This window comes from Mus musculus, chromosome 7 (genome assembly GCF_000001635.26).
Source record: "Mus musculus strain C57BL/6J chromosome 7, GRCm38.p6 C57BL/6J".
Taxonomy (NCBI): Eukaryota; Metazoa; Chordata; class Mammalia; order Rodentia; family Muridae; genus Mus; species Mus musculus.
Window position 1 is genome coordinate 84,267,639 of NC_000073.6, and position 14,560 is coordinate 84,282,198.

The following is a 14,560-nucleotide window of genomic DNA, read 5'->3' on the forward strand; positions in this document are numbered from 1 at the left end:
ACTGAGGCATTGGGTAATGGATCAGATTGTCTGCTCTGGCCCTTTACATTTAAAGACAAGATGCCATGCCCTGAGGTTGGTTGTCACTGGTGATAACTCAGGGGCAGGAATACAGAAAATCTGTCCTGACTCCTCTACAGGTTCCTTTTATGCCATGTGGTAGTGACACAAAAATCACCTTACCTGCCCCCCTCTCTCTAGAGTGCTATCTCCAGGTGGTCCAAAGCAACTGTAATCTCACAGCCTAGCACTGTCCGAATACTTACATGCACTGATGCCTGCAAACATCTCAGCAAAACGAGGGTCTCTCTCTTGGGAGAAGATTGCATCTGCCTTTTCCACAGACTTCCCGGCCTCGTGAACACCAGCGGGTAGGTTGGGTACTGGGACCTGTTGGCACATAAAACACTGCAGCAATCCACACATAAGGCACATACGGTACTTTCTAAGAGTTACCTGCTGTCCCTCCACATAGTCCCTCTAGGTGGAAGAGCCAGCATTTCAAAGCTTGACTATTCTTGCAAGGTTGGGCGCTTATCCAGGGAGCTCAAAGGCACATGGGTTGTGGGGTGTAAACTAAGTGTTACAGGAATATTGCCACAGTTAGTTACAGTGACAACTTTCTTGGGGATAAATGAAAAAGAAGCAACCTTGGGTAAACATTGGGAAGAGAACCTAAAGCTTTGTTTGGGAAGAAGTTCAGAGACCCTGTCAATTAAGCTATGTCAATTTTTCTGATGGTCAGCTGTCAGAAGCATGGACAAAGAGAGGAGAGAAGAGGGACCAGCAGAGATGAGAGAAGGAAAGGACACAGCATGACAGAAAGAGACACATTAAATCAGAAAAGGCATGGGGCAAAGATGAGAGAGATGGCTAAGGAGCCAGAGAACCTACATCCAGAGCCTGCTTTCGCTGACTTCTGTGTCTGTGAGACTGGGGCCCACACTGGGATTTCCTTCTGTCCCTTAGAGATGCTCAGTGCTGGTTGACCATAGCTCACCATCTGCTCACTACCTATGCTCTGCCCCTGTGGCTTACTTCAGGAGGGAGGAACCACAGCAGGAGAGCAGGGGTTGAGCACCATTAGCACCCAGTGTGTGGAAGGAGCTGAGTGGATGTGGGGAGGGCGTCAAGTTCTGGGGTGAGTTTAGTTCTCAGTCCTCTGAGTGTCGATCAGAAAAGAATTTCCCAGAAATTCACCTGAGATAAGTCATATGACGACAGCCCATCTCGCTGATGTACCTCCAGTTCTGCCTGCTGTTGCTGAAGTTGCCTGTGAAACAAGAAGTCAACACAGGTGTAAGGAACAGAAAGGTGAGAGGCTGAGGCGGGGAGAAAGCTCTGCTCCTCACAGCCAAGTAGCCTACGCTCTGCAGATCGAGAAAAGGCTTTCCACTTTGTTTTACTCCGACCCCTGTAGTTCAGGTTTTGACTTCTACACAAACTGTTGAAAAGGTAAGGGAAAGTATGTGTGCATATCCTGGTATACGTGCACGTAGAGAAAGTCTGGAGGCTGGCATCAGGAGTTACTCCTCTTTTGTTTTCCATCTTATTCTTCCAGCTCAGCGATTGGCTAGACTGGCTTGCCAGTGAGCTCCAGGCATCCCTCTGTCTCCACCCTAGCAGCTCCAGGGTTAGGCTAAGCTGTTTGCATGGGTACTGGGGATCCACACTCAGGATCTGATCTCCTGCTTGTTCTGTGCTTTATCCACTGAGCCATCTCAGCCTTCAGATTTTATTTCTGAGACAGGGTATTGCTATGCACCCTGGATGGGCCTGTAACTCTTGACCCTCCTGCCTTAGCTCTCTAGTTGAAGGAGGATAGACAGGCACCATCATGCCTGGATCAAACAAGGACTTCAGCAAATGACTTTGTTTTATTCAGGGGAAAAATACAGTACTAAAATTCTTTTAAAAACAAAATTCAGGAAAGCAGTCTGTTCGGCACTGAGCAAAGCACCTGCCGTGAGGGTGCACATCTTCTTACTCATGCCTCAGACTGAATTTTTATGGTGGTTACTTTATCCACATCCAATATCAAGAAGCTGGAGCTCAAAGCTAGGTTTAGATCAGAGATGTCCTGCTACATCAGAGCAGGATCTCACTTCAGGGTTGAGTCCAAGGTGCTTGGCTCCTCCTACTCTTCCAGGCTCCTCCTACTCTTCCAGGCTCCTCCTACTCTTCCAGGCTCCTCCTACTCTACCAGGATGTTCAGTTAGGGGTGGAGTGAGTGTGGGGAAACAAAACGTTGAGAGAGAAAACTGGTGCTTCAAGTTTTAAAGTAGGGAGACTGGATTGCTTTCAGGGAACAGTGAAGCCTGTAACTCACATTACAAAGAAGGTAGAGGGTAAGGTCTAGACACCCCAGTGAAGAGACTCTGTAGGAGGACCTGCTGAGCAGCTGCTTTGGAATCAAACCCAGAAGTCTATTCAGTGAACTATGTGGAGGCAAAGAAAACAGCCATGCCCAAGTCCTGTTCTGATGACTCAGAACAGGACAGATTCCTGCTCTGATGGGGCTGGGTCTCCAGGGAAGGGCAGATGAGCAGACTGAGGTTCCGGGGCGCAATGGACCTGACACTTTACTGTGGTGTAAGAGCACAGGAACAAAGGCAAGGATGGAATCAGAAGGGTGTGCTGTCCCACCAGGCAGTGTAAGCCTCTTATATAAGCAAACTGGAGCATTAATAATAATAACAATAATGATAATAATAATAATAATGATGATAATAGATTTAAAAAATTTAAAAAGAGGGTTAGCAGAGTTGGGAGAGTGCATGAATGATATGGGCTCAATTCCCAGCACCACATAAAAGCAGCCATGGTGGCCCGTGCTTGTAATCCCAGCACCAGAGTTGTGGAGGCAAAAGATTCAGTAGTTCAAGGTTATATTCATATTCAAGGCCAGCCTGGGCAGCATGAGACCCTTTCTTAATTTTTTTTCTTAAAGAATCAATATAATCATTACTGTCAAAGAAGAACCGCTGTCCTTCCTTGTTTGTACTCCATTATCTGCTGTTTCCTGTTCCCTGCATCTTAGGGAGGCATGACGGCTCACTGGCAGGCTGCTCATATCCGAATGGAAGACTGATCACCAGTACTTGGCCAGCATTTTACATCTTTACAATATATGGCTATCAATTATCAGATAAAGGAGATGAGGCTCAGCAAGTTTAAGTGGTGTTCCTAGCTAGAATGCAAATATAACGGATTCAAATATAACTCTGCAGGGCTGTGGAGCCTGACCTCTTTCCTCTGCCCAGAATAAACACCCTCCATGTCCCAGAGGCTCCTGGAGACTCTGGACTCATGGCATTGACGTGATCATGTTCAGAGAAATCTCTTTGGCCTTGTAAGTTGATTCAATAGTGGCTGGAAGAAAGTGACCATCACCTGAGAGGTCACCAAAATGTTGGGGGTTGGTCTGGTGCTGCTATGCATTCAAGTGCTAAATTCCATACGCCAGTAAATTCTGTTGCCCCAAGATGAATTAATTTTTTATGTACATCAGCTTTTGTCTCGAAAGTCTTGCACCCAAATTATCTCTGATTGGTTAATCAAAGTTGCTGACAGCCTGTAGCTGGGTAGAAGAGAGGTAGGCAGGACAAAGGTTCCTGAGCTTGGGGCGGGGGGGGGGGGGGTCTCAGGTAGGGACTATAAGGGAGACCAAGGAGAGGAGGAAGAAGGAAGTCTTACCATGGGCTAATATGGACCATGAGCATGTGGCTATGAGGGCTAGCCCGATGAAGCAAGAACAGTGCAAATGAAGCATATGGCAAGCAATATATTGGGATTCAAGGCATGAACAGACAAAATAGCTTAGAGGGTTGATATCTGCCCAGCTCCGGTGCTTTAAGGCTTATTATCATTCTAAAGGTCTCTGTGTTCTTTATTTGGGTAATAGCTGGTTAAAAAGTAACTGTTGGTGTATTAATTTCAAGCATTAGTTATTAACTGTTTAAGTCACATTACACCAGGACCTCCACCGGGGCAGAGGGGGAAGCGTGCTAGAGTTCTGGGCATAACCTTCAGTTCTGGTTCTCCTCTGAGGGGCAGGAAAAGAAAGGACTAAGAGGCTCCCTGGGTTTGGAGCCCGTCATTGGAGGGGTCTCGTCTCATCTTGACTGGAAGTTGCTGCCTGGCTCTCAAAAAGACAGAACAGAATGGTTTCTTTGTGTCCAGCCCTCACTGAAGGCTGCTGCCTCCTGGCTGTACAACCTTCTGCCTCCTTTTGCATCCACCCCTTCTCTTCACTTTCCACCTACTATCAAGCAGGTAACTCCTACTAACGACCATGGGGTATATGTGATCATTGACCAGTTGGGCTTTAAGAATCCATGTTTGTACTCACACATATGTGTATGCATGTACACGTGCATACATGTATGCACACATACACCTACCATCACAGGGACACATGCATCTTTAGCCCTCCATGCACATACATATGAGTGCACACATGTAGCTATGGCTGTATGCACACATCAGGAGCTTGTGTCATGAGAACCCGAGACAACCTCAGACTAGTGCTATTTTAATAGCAGAGGCTTGGCCTAAGGATAATTGCATGTCACTCTCCAGAAGAGAGATGGGAAGTGAATGTCCAGGAGCTAGGATGGGCGAATGTGGAAAGACGGACATGACTGGTTTCTCAGAGTATCAAATCCCAAACACCAAGACCTGACCTCCTCAGTGAAGTGCACCCTGTGTGTTGCATCAGTCTGTTTTTCTGGGCTTCCATCTGTGTGGAAGGAACAGGAAGAAGTCAGAGGTGACAAAGAGCCTTTTCAGCAGTTTAGCACAAATGCTAAACACCCAATGCTTGCTTAACTCCTTCAGGAAGTTGCTTTTGGATGCTCTTAGCTGAAGGCTACCGAGCAAGCAACTCCTCACTCCTCCCCCCAAGCACAGGGCATGGGAGGAGCTTTCCTAACTAGCTGGCCTACTGCTGGCCTAGCTGACAAAACTCAAGAATGCTCTTGTCTGCTCACATGCTTGGTCAGCACCGCCCTCTACCGTCCAGAGCAAGCTTTTCATCCTTGCCACTGAACACCTGGTTTAGAAAACTGACATGTGTTGCTACTGCCGCTGCTGCAGGTGCCCCAGGGGCTTTCTGATTCACACAACTTCCAGGAGATGCTGAGAACGACTGACCTGAGACAGCAGAATAGCCCACCTCTGAACAAAATGCTTTTCTGTCTCATCACTGTCTGGCTTTCAGAAAGCCAACCCAGTCAGCCTGGCTGGCTTGCAGAGGAGGGTGACTTTGCTTCTATGCCTCCCCCTTGTCAGGGCTGCCTCCTGGGGGTGTTCCCTAGGCTCTGGGGGGGGGGTCCTGTCTTGTCTTCTTCTTCCTCTGTATCTGTCCACTGTCACCTGCCTACTTCTACCCATGCTTTCATGGTTTTGAAGCTCAAGCCTTGGGCTTCTGGGACTGGGTCCCCTCTTAAAGCAAGAACAGTAATGCAAGCATCTTGCCTGGCCTAGGCCATGTCCAGTCATGGTGGACAGGGGACATCAGCTTCATTAGCTGTGACCAGACATGTGACTCTGATGGCAGAAGGTAAATGAAGACTGGAAAAGAACAACGGTGAAAGATTTAAAAGCCCCCAACCATCCGCAACAAGGCTCCTCAGTCAGCTCTGCCCATCCAAATCTACAAAGCTGCTGGGTGCCCAGCCAGGGCACTGTTACTGTAGATAGGGTGGCTTGGACGTGCTATAGAAGTAGTTCATCAATAGGGAGGAGTTAGTGACAGGGAGATTTAGGAAGGTTGACAGTGAAGCTTAAGTTACACCCTCAAGAACAGCCTCACTCACAGGAATCCAGCGGCCTCAGAGCCCTTGCTGAGCACAGGCCTGTGTACACAACCACATACTGAGAAGGAACAAAGAGGGATAGGGGCAGAGAAGGAGGCAGGATCCAGAGAGGAAGTAGTTTTCCCTAGGATCCAAAGGGGGAAGATTCCAGAATAGTGTCCAGGACTCTGAATAGTTGGCTTGTTTTTCTATTTCCGTGACTTCTTGGCTAGGCAGCCTGAATTGGCAGGTGTGAGGCCATATTGGGAGAGATAAGCCTAGGGGTAGAGATCTGGTTTGCACAGGTGCTAAGAAGGTTAGGCTAGCTAGCATTGTCTTCTTCTGGCAAGAGCCTGGCACCTGAGAAGCCTGCTCAGCACCCTCTATACCTTGAACACAGCAGCAGCCAGGGCCTACCTAGCCCCGTGCATCTGGCTCTACTCTCATTTCCCAATCTTCCTTATTTTCATCAGACCTAGCATCAGATATGGGTGTGTCACTCATGGGCATGTCTTTGGTCCCTGGGTAAAGAGCACCCCTCCTCCACATTGTGGGACTGACAAGGAAAAATGGAACACCCTCAATTTGAGTGAAACCTCTGGATGAGACAGGATCATCTTTTTGCCCATCTGGATCTGTGGCTTCTCCTATTTATTTGGCTCCATTTACAGTTTGACCAGCAGATGGGGTAGAAGACGAATCCAGTTGTACCAAGTACACAGAGGGGGAAGATGTTTAGAAGGAGAGCTAGCCCAGAAGGGCTGATGGAGAAGCATCAGGGAGCAAGAGATTATGCGTCCCAGATGGCGTGCTCAAAGCTGTTGGACTAGTGCAAAAGCCAGGCTTCAAGGGACCGGGACAAGCTGAATGGGAGCAGCGGCTCAGCGAGGCCAGGTTGGAAGGGAGGCTCTGACAGAGGGACGTGGCAGGTTCTTAGAAGGATCCCCTGGTGTCAAGAGATGGGGAAAAGAAGGCCATGGGTTTCAGGACCAGCCTTGACTGGACCAGAGGAATGGAGATTGGGAATTCCAGTGACCATAAACAGCAGACACAAGGGCAGTCTTTAGTATGCCTGTCTCATTCCACACTCTGTCACCCCAGGCATAGCTTTTACGTGCTTTAACTCACTGGAACACCTGTGTGCCCACATGTTTGCATGTGTTGGTTCTTTGCAGGGTACGAATATCCCTTAGCTCACACCAGGGTTACACATGATACAATACCATAAGTGTGTGATATTGTAAATCACAAAGGCACCACTGCCCCCAATCCACGGCATCAGGCTTAGCAACTCACAGAATGATAGCTGTTTCCTCATGTGGATGTGTGGCTGAGTGGAGCTGCCTCTCTCTGACACAGCTTAGCATCCCATGAAGTGACGGGTAAGAGAGGAAGTGACTTACACAATACCACAAACTGGTATGGCCAAAACGAGAGCTCAGATTTACCTGTCAGCTCCCTGGATATGAAAGGTACACAAAAGGCAGGGGTCCCGGGCTGGGAGCAGGGAGGGATGCTTCCAAGCTTAGGTGCTGCTGCTACAACATGCTGCTTGACCTTGGCCTGAGCTTCATGAAGCCCACTCCACTTCCACTCACTAGCTTCAGCAGGACAGGAGACCAGGCACAGTGTTTACCACAATAGGATGTAGAAGCAGATACTTCTCTGCTTGGCTTAATGTCAAGAAGAAAAGAATGGAATGGAGGCTGTGGTAACCTGATCTGAACATGGAAGGGATGCACACCACAGTAAAGGAAACCCAGAGTCTCCCATTTTCTTGCCCCTTCACCCCATAGGGGTTTTGGGTTGCAGCTAGATCCTATGGGGAGAAAGGAGCCTCAAGCAAACCAGCTCACTCATATGTGAATAATCAGCAGAAGAGAGGGCTGTGCACGTACTTGACATTGGTGTTGGTGCAGATGACGTACTCGATCTCATCAGAGTAGGGGTTCTGGAAGGTGAAGCTGCTGGTACGGATCAACAGCCACTCCCGGTTCTTGGTGCGGAACCGATACATGACCGACAGCACTTGGCCCTTCAGCTTAACCACCTGCAAAAACATTTAGACAAGGGAGTCAGAAGGAGGAGGAAGAGAGAGCAGCCAGACAGTGTGGCCGGCTGCTGAACAGGTCAGCAAGACCACAGAATGGGGTGCTGCTGCAGCCAACGGCAGTAAGGGGGAGGGGCATGAGAGTAAGAGTGACAGGTAGCAGCTAGGCTCATACTTTCATCTGCTTCTGCTCTGGGGTCACTCTGTCATGCCATGTGAGACCAGTAATAGTCAGTGTTTCTAATTTAGTGGCTACAAATCAGATGGTGGGCACCCATACGCAAACAGTGCCTGGCACAGAGCAGTACCAACAACATAAGAGTTGCCTTCCTTCCTTCCTTCCTTCCTTCCTTCCTTCCTTCCTTCCTTCCTTCCTTCTTTTCCCCTTGGGCATTAGGATGATCCGGGGCTAAGTGCAAGGTGCACAGCTATAATGCATCATAAACTTATTTCTTAGATGGACTTAATTCACATAAAAATTTTAACCTCTGTTTGACATTGTAAAGTGGATTCAATAAACTCTCAGGAAGGAGGTGAAATAAAAGGGTAAGTCTGTATGCATTATTTATTTGAATGTATCGATCTGCCACTACTTTCATGTTCCAGTGTGGCTCCCAGCGTACTTTCATGGACACCTGGAAAGGTGGCTTCACTATTTACTGATGACATTACCAGGATGCAAAGATTAATTAAGTTCTTTAAGATCCTACAGCTCTAGTGAGTAGCAAAGAGGGACAAGAACTGTGATTTTATGTCCAAATTACAAGCTTATCTCTCTGGGGATAGCTTTTTTTTTCTCTGTTCACTTACACAAAAGTACGTAAAGAGACCAGCCCACTGGCGGCTGGAAGCATCCAGGTATTGGTCTCACCAAAGAGAAAGAAGTGGAAGATGGAGAAGCTACCGGAACGACTAACAGACCTTGCCCAGATGTGACTGTCCCCAAGAACAAGATAAGGCAAGCAGAAGTCCTTCTTGTAGGCATGTACAGTCTCTGATCCTGGGAATGTAAGTCTTCAGGCTTTCGGGGTGTGGTCGCAGATGGATTGGTGATAAGAATAGGGCCTGCTTCTATAGCCAGGCAAGGTTGGATTTCTCCTAACATCACTGTGTTTGCAGCCTGCTTCCCACTGGGAGTTTGTAGTCTCTACCATACTGCACACAGCCCGGGGACCTGGTGAACTAAGCTTTGCACAACCCAGCCCAGTCCAGCCCAGTGTCTTGCACACAGTAGCACTTAGAGCACACCTCATATGCTACATAGTCCTGAAGCAGCCAGGTGACTTCTCCCACACTGCTCCTGGGGGAAACCAGGCATAGCCACATTGCAGAGTATCAGACAAGACCCTCCTGGGGAATATCCAAGAGAAAAAAACCAAACAAAAGAACAAAAAAAGCCCAAGAAAACTGGAAGAGGGCAGAGGTCTTCTTTGTTACCACCTGGAAGAAGGCTGATGGGGTGAAGTGAAGTTGGCCTACTTAGAGGATGTTGCCTCATAGACAGTTGGCCCTTGTCTTAGTCACTGTTCTACTGCTGAGAACAGACACCCTAGGACTTGCTTACAGTTTCAGAAGCTTAGTCCACTATCATCATGGCAGAGAGCATGGCAGCAGGCAGGCATGGTGCTGGAGAAGTAGCTGAAAGCTACATCTTGATCCATAAGCAGGGAGAAAGGGGGGGAGGGAAAAAGAGGGGGAGAGGGAGAGAGAGTGAAAGAAGGAAAGATGGAAAGAAGAAGATAAGGAGACAGGGAGACAGGAAAAGAGACTATGCCTGGCTTTTGAAACCTTAAAGCCCATCCCCAATGACACTTTCTCCAACAAGGCCACATCTCCTAATCCCTCTCAAATGCTACCATGATCTATATGAGCCTATGGGGGAGGGGGGTGCATTCTTATTCAAACTGCTATAGCCCCCTAACTGGGACTGTCCTCTTTCCTCACAGGGGCCAGACGTCAAAGTCACTCACTCTGAGGTCAGTAGCCTGAAGTGCTTCCTTGGGGCATAACACAACCAGACCCACGTGCTCTGTCCAGAGTGTGTGTACCTTCTGTTTCTTCCAACAGAAAGAACTAAGGGAGTGTGAGAGCTTTTCACTGTGTTTCACAAAGTAGCAGTAGAACCTACCTGTGTACAAAGCTGGGTACAGTGCTGAAGGGTAGAGAACAGAGAAAGTGGGGTGCAGTCCTGCCCATGAATCAGCTCAGCAGAATAATGGGTATTAGGAACAGGAGCTTCAGAGCTGAAAGATACCGATCAAGGCTTGCAACCATAGGAAGGGATATGCATGCTTTGAATCCTTGATTTCCCAGCCTTAACTCCCTGTCCCCATTGCCAAAGTGAATGTTCTGTTCCAAAGTACAGGTCACTTTGTGGGGGCTAGAGAGATGTTTAGATAACCACAACCCACAGAGTCTGCTACAAACTCACAATCAAATGTCAGGGGCCAGCAGGAGGGCTAGCAGTTGGGACCTATTGTTGAGGTCCTGACCTGAATGAAGGATTCCAGAAGGGGAATGAAGTTTGGGGAAGAGTTGGAGGGTAGGCATGATGCTGGCACATGAGATTCTTGGCTCCCCTTATAGAAAGCACAGCACAACTGTGTATGGGCAAGAAAGCCAAGGAGTGATGGGGGATTGAACTGTGCTTGTAAACAGGGTTGGTAACATGACCCAGGTCTAAATAACCTCAGAGTGATGCATCCTATTGTGCTTCACTCAAGTGTGGGGCTAGTAATACAGGAGACTGCAAAGATCCCAAAACCTAGCTTAGCCTGGCTCTCTATGAAAACAGCGGTTATAGGTATCATCATCATAGTTACCATCTTCACCTGACAATCACCACCATCACCATCATTAGTGTCTTAATCGATGTTCTAGTGCTGTGAAGAGACACCTGACCACACAGCTCTTATATAGGAAAGCATTTAATTGGCTTACAGTTCTGAGATTTAGTCCATTACCAGCATGGCTTTCAGCACAGTGCTGCACAGCCAGACACGGCACAGGAGAGGAGCTGGGAGTTCTTTCTACCTTTGGATCTACAGGTGGCAGGCATAGAGAGAGACCCTGGGCCCTGGTTTGAGCATCTGAAACTTCAAAGCTCACCCTGATTGACATGCTTCCTTTAACAGGCTCTACCTACTCCAGTAAGGCCACACCTCCGAATCCCTGTCAAATAGTGCCACTCCCCGAGGACCAGTGCTTCAAATATATGAACCCATGGGGGCCATTTTTATTCAAAGCACCACAACTGCTATCACCATCATCACCATTACAACCACCACATCGCAACCATGGTCATCCTCACACTAATTACTATTAACATCACAATCACTGTTATCACCATCATGGCAGCATCACCATCATTATCATCACTATCATCATCACCTCCACAGTCACAGTCACTGTTATCACCATTATCACCACAACAATTATTACTATCACCATCATCATTTTCACAGTCATAATCACCATGACAATCATTTGTAACTATCACAGTCAAAGCCATTAGTATCATGGCCATCAATATCATCACAGTCATTACCATTGTTATCATTATTACTGCCACTACCATTACCATCACTATCAATATTATTGATGACCACCAACCATCATCATTATTACCATCAAGTAGGACCTCCAGAGCATACACTCACATCTCACCTGGGCTTCCCTCTATCCCGTGTCACATTTGACTATGCAAACTACATATGCCACAAGGACCTGGCAGGTTTGAAAAGTAAAAGGAATTGGACATCTCATTTCACTCTAGCAGCCAGCTTCAATGACTTGTACCAGCTACCTCATCCCTTAGTGAAAGGGAAACCAGGGCTGTGGCATCAGAGGTGGAAGCCCTGGCACAGGCCCAGGACACATTGACAGCAGCAACTGTAGAGCCACAAAGACATCCCAAGGCACACCCAGTCTTGGCCTGAGTTTGTGTTCTTTGGGCACTGGCCACCATCAATGAAGGGGGACCAATGTTGATAAAGGGAAGTGGTTTGTTCTTGAGAAAGCTGAGTCAGCTCTTGAGCTCTTGTTTTAAACAAAAGCACTGAACAGCTCAGACAGGAAGACCATAGAACACACACAAGTTCTGAGTTTAGTGTGGTATCAGTGTACCGTCCCAGGGGCCAGGAAAGTATCCACTCCCAGAATCCCTTTCTCAGTCAATTTGCCAAGAAGTCAAAATGAAAGAGAGAAACTTTGGGTAGGCTCCTACTTCACGCCCATCCTTTCTGTTTAAACATGCTCAATCATGATGGCAGTGGTGGTGCATGACACTCAAAACTTTCTTAGTCCCACTGTCTACTAGGAAAAACATGGTGACAGTATTCATGGGGCAGGGTTGGGGATTCCACGGGGAAACACATGAAGAAGGATCTGGATAGATTTACATCCTTACACTCAGCAAATGTGTCACGAAGAATCCTGGTAGTCTTACCATTCTGATTTCACATTTTCCTCAAATGGGAGCCACATGCTATAAGTTCTGATCTACTTAGGCAGCTTGGTTCAAATCTACCTTCATGAAAATGGCGTGCACAAGTACAGGCCTGGGGTCTGCCCACAGCAAATCCAGGTTTCAGTAAAGGAGGAAAAAAATAGAGGAAGTGGATAAAGGAAAAGACATATGGTAAAGGAGAGACAAGAGGTGGAGGAGGATGGGACCTCTTTAGCCACTGGTGAGATCTCATGGATGACATGGTTTGAAAGGTATCAGTCCCTGTGAATAGTAGAGGTCAGCACTCCAGCTAAAGAATGGCTCAGTCATGGTCAAAAGATGGGAAAGAAAATGGTCAAGAAACAGAGAGAAGGCTAACGTGACTGAAGAATAGTGTCCAAAGAAGGATGGAACAGGACCAGACTTACATGAAGCCTGAAATTATGGGATGAAATTTGTACTTAACTCTAAGTATATGGACCATTGTTGGCAAATTTTAATGAAAACTGACTAAACCTAGTATTCATTTTTACAAAGGCTTGGAGTGAAATGATAACAGAAGCACAAGGGGTCACCTGCAAAAGTTAGGTGGGGGGCAGGGATGATGGGAAGAAGCAGGGAGATATCACTTTTGTGAAGGTGTTCCAGTAGGGCTCTGTGCCTAAGAGATACTGAGCTTCGTTTTGAGCCACTGGCTGGGAGTAGTGTGAGGGAGAGGCGGCCATTAAGAGAAGAGGCAGCGTGCTGGGTCTGGAGGCTCCTGGGCCCTCAGACGGACATTTGAAGAGCTGCCTGGAAGCAGGAAGCTAGAAGACAAGTAAGCTGGAGTGAGCGAGCCAGTGGTTGAGGTTGTGAAGAAGTTATACGGCTGATGTCAGGCCCTCTCATCACAACTGCAGAAGAATGTGAAGAAGCCAACTAAACAGGGGCCAGGAAGTGGAAGGGCAGCCAGGAGTGGCAGGAACTGGAAGGGGTGACATCGGAAGAGTAGAGCTGAGATCAGGGAGGAAGGGAGCTTCATAGAGCTGCCCATGTAGGTTTGAAGCTAGACGGCCAGTTCTCTGAAGATAGGGAGGCCTTCCACTGGCTGGGCCTGAGACACTTGGAAAACAAGTAATAAATTAAGCCCATATTCCAGTGGATGGCAGCAGGTTCCTCTCTTATAAAGTGGCCCACAGGTCTCTTTTCTTATGTCCATTTTCTCCATTTCCAGGATTACAACATAGTCTGGTGGGGAGAATTCCCCCCCCCACCCCCCTTCCAGGCCTGAGGAGTCCACAGGCCTCATTCTTAATTAGCTCTAACTCACCAAAGTGTGACACTTTGTCCTTTGCTTCAAGACTCTCCTGTCCCCTGTGCTCACCATAGGAGGCAACAGTGACTTGTGACAGGTGCCTGTCCAAAAGTGTGTGCACTATTATGGTGGCCATTCTGCCAGGCTGCCTCTACCTCACTGTTCCTGTCTGAATTATTCTCTCCTTAAGTTACTTCCCATATCTAATTCCCATAGGCCCTGCACAGCTCTGGAGACCATCGCTCATTTTCAAGGTCTTCTGACTTACCCTTGTTTTCATTTATTTGCATACCTGGGCTTCCCAAGTGGCTCTTCAAAGCATCATTTGCCTTATGTGCTCAAACGAATTGCTACTCACGTTCATGGATCCTGGGGGAGAGCTGAGGCCTTATAGCAGGACCCAGGAGGCCTCAGACCTGACCTGGCTGGTCTCACTGCCTGCCACTACCTCCTTTTCAGCCCTAGGAGTTGCAGAGGTTCCTTCTGGTAGGCACACTAGTGTGTCTGGTACAGGCCCATGCCCCTAGCATGTTCTCTCATTTCTTCTGTATTCTCCTTTTAAACTCTTGTCAGCTGCTCTCTCCTCTGGGAGCTGCCTCTTCTCCCAAGTCACCCTCTCTAGCCTTGCTGCTTGGGGAGACGCCTCAGAGCCTGCCCTCCATTCCTGCCACATAGCAATTCCTCATGGGTCTTACCCCCATGCTTGAAATCTTGCCCAGAATAGCTGGCTGACACTGTAGTTGAGCTTGGTGGCTCACAGTAGGCCTTCATCCCTCTAGCCCTCCCTCACCCCAGGTACCTCACTAGGCAGCAACAGCAGCAGCAGCAGCAGCAGCAGCAGCAGCAGCAGCAGCAGCCATGAACAATACCTGTTGGAAGCTCTCCCGTAGGTGGCTCTGATCCTCAGGGTGGCAAAATTCCAAAATATCCTTTCCCAGAAGGTCCTAAAGGGGACAGACAGCTTTAGTAAC

At 48.0% G+C, this 14,560-nt stretch overlaps 1 protein-coding gene across 9 annotated transcripts in view; it reads right to left on the reverse strand.

Annotated features, from left to right (window-relative positions):
• Positions 1-14,560, reverse strand: part of Arnt2 (aryl hydrocarbon receptor nuclear translocator 2) — a 165,468-nt gene that overhangs the window by 21,365 nt on the left and 129,543 nt on the right. For all 9 annotated transcript variants that reach the window (XM_006507239.4, XM_006507244.4, XM_006507243.1 and 6 more), the window contains 4 exons: positions 14,459-14,533; positions 7,697-7,848; positions 1,201-1,273; positions 267-390 (listed from right to left, as the gene is read on the reverse strand). In XM_006507239.4, the coding sequence (XP_006507302.1) occupies positions 267-390; positions 1,201-1,273; positions 7,697-7,848; positions 14,459-14,533 (424 nt within the window). The remainder of the gene's footprint in view (positions 1-266; positions 391-1,200; positions 1,274-7,696; positions 7,849-14,458; positions 14,534-14,560) is intronic.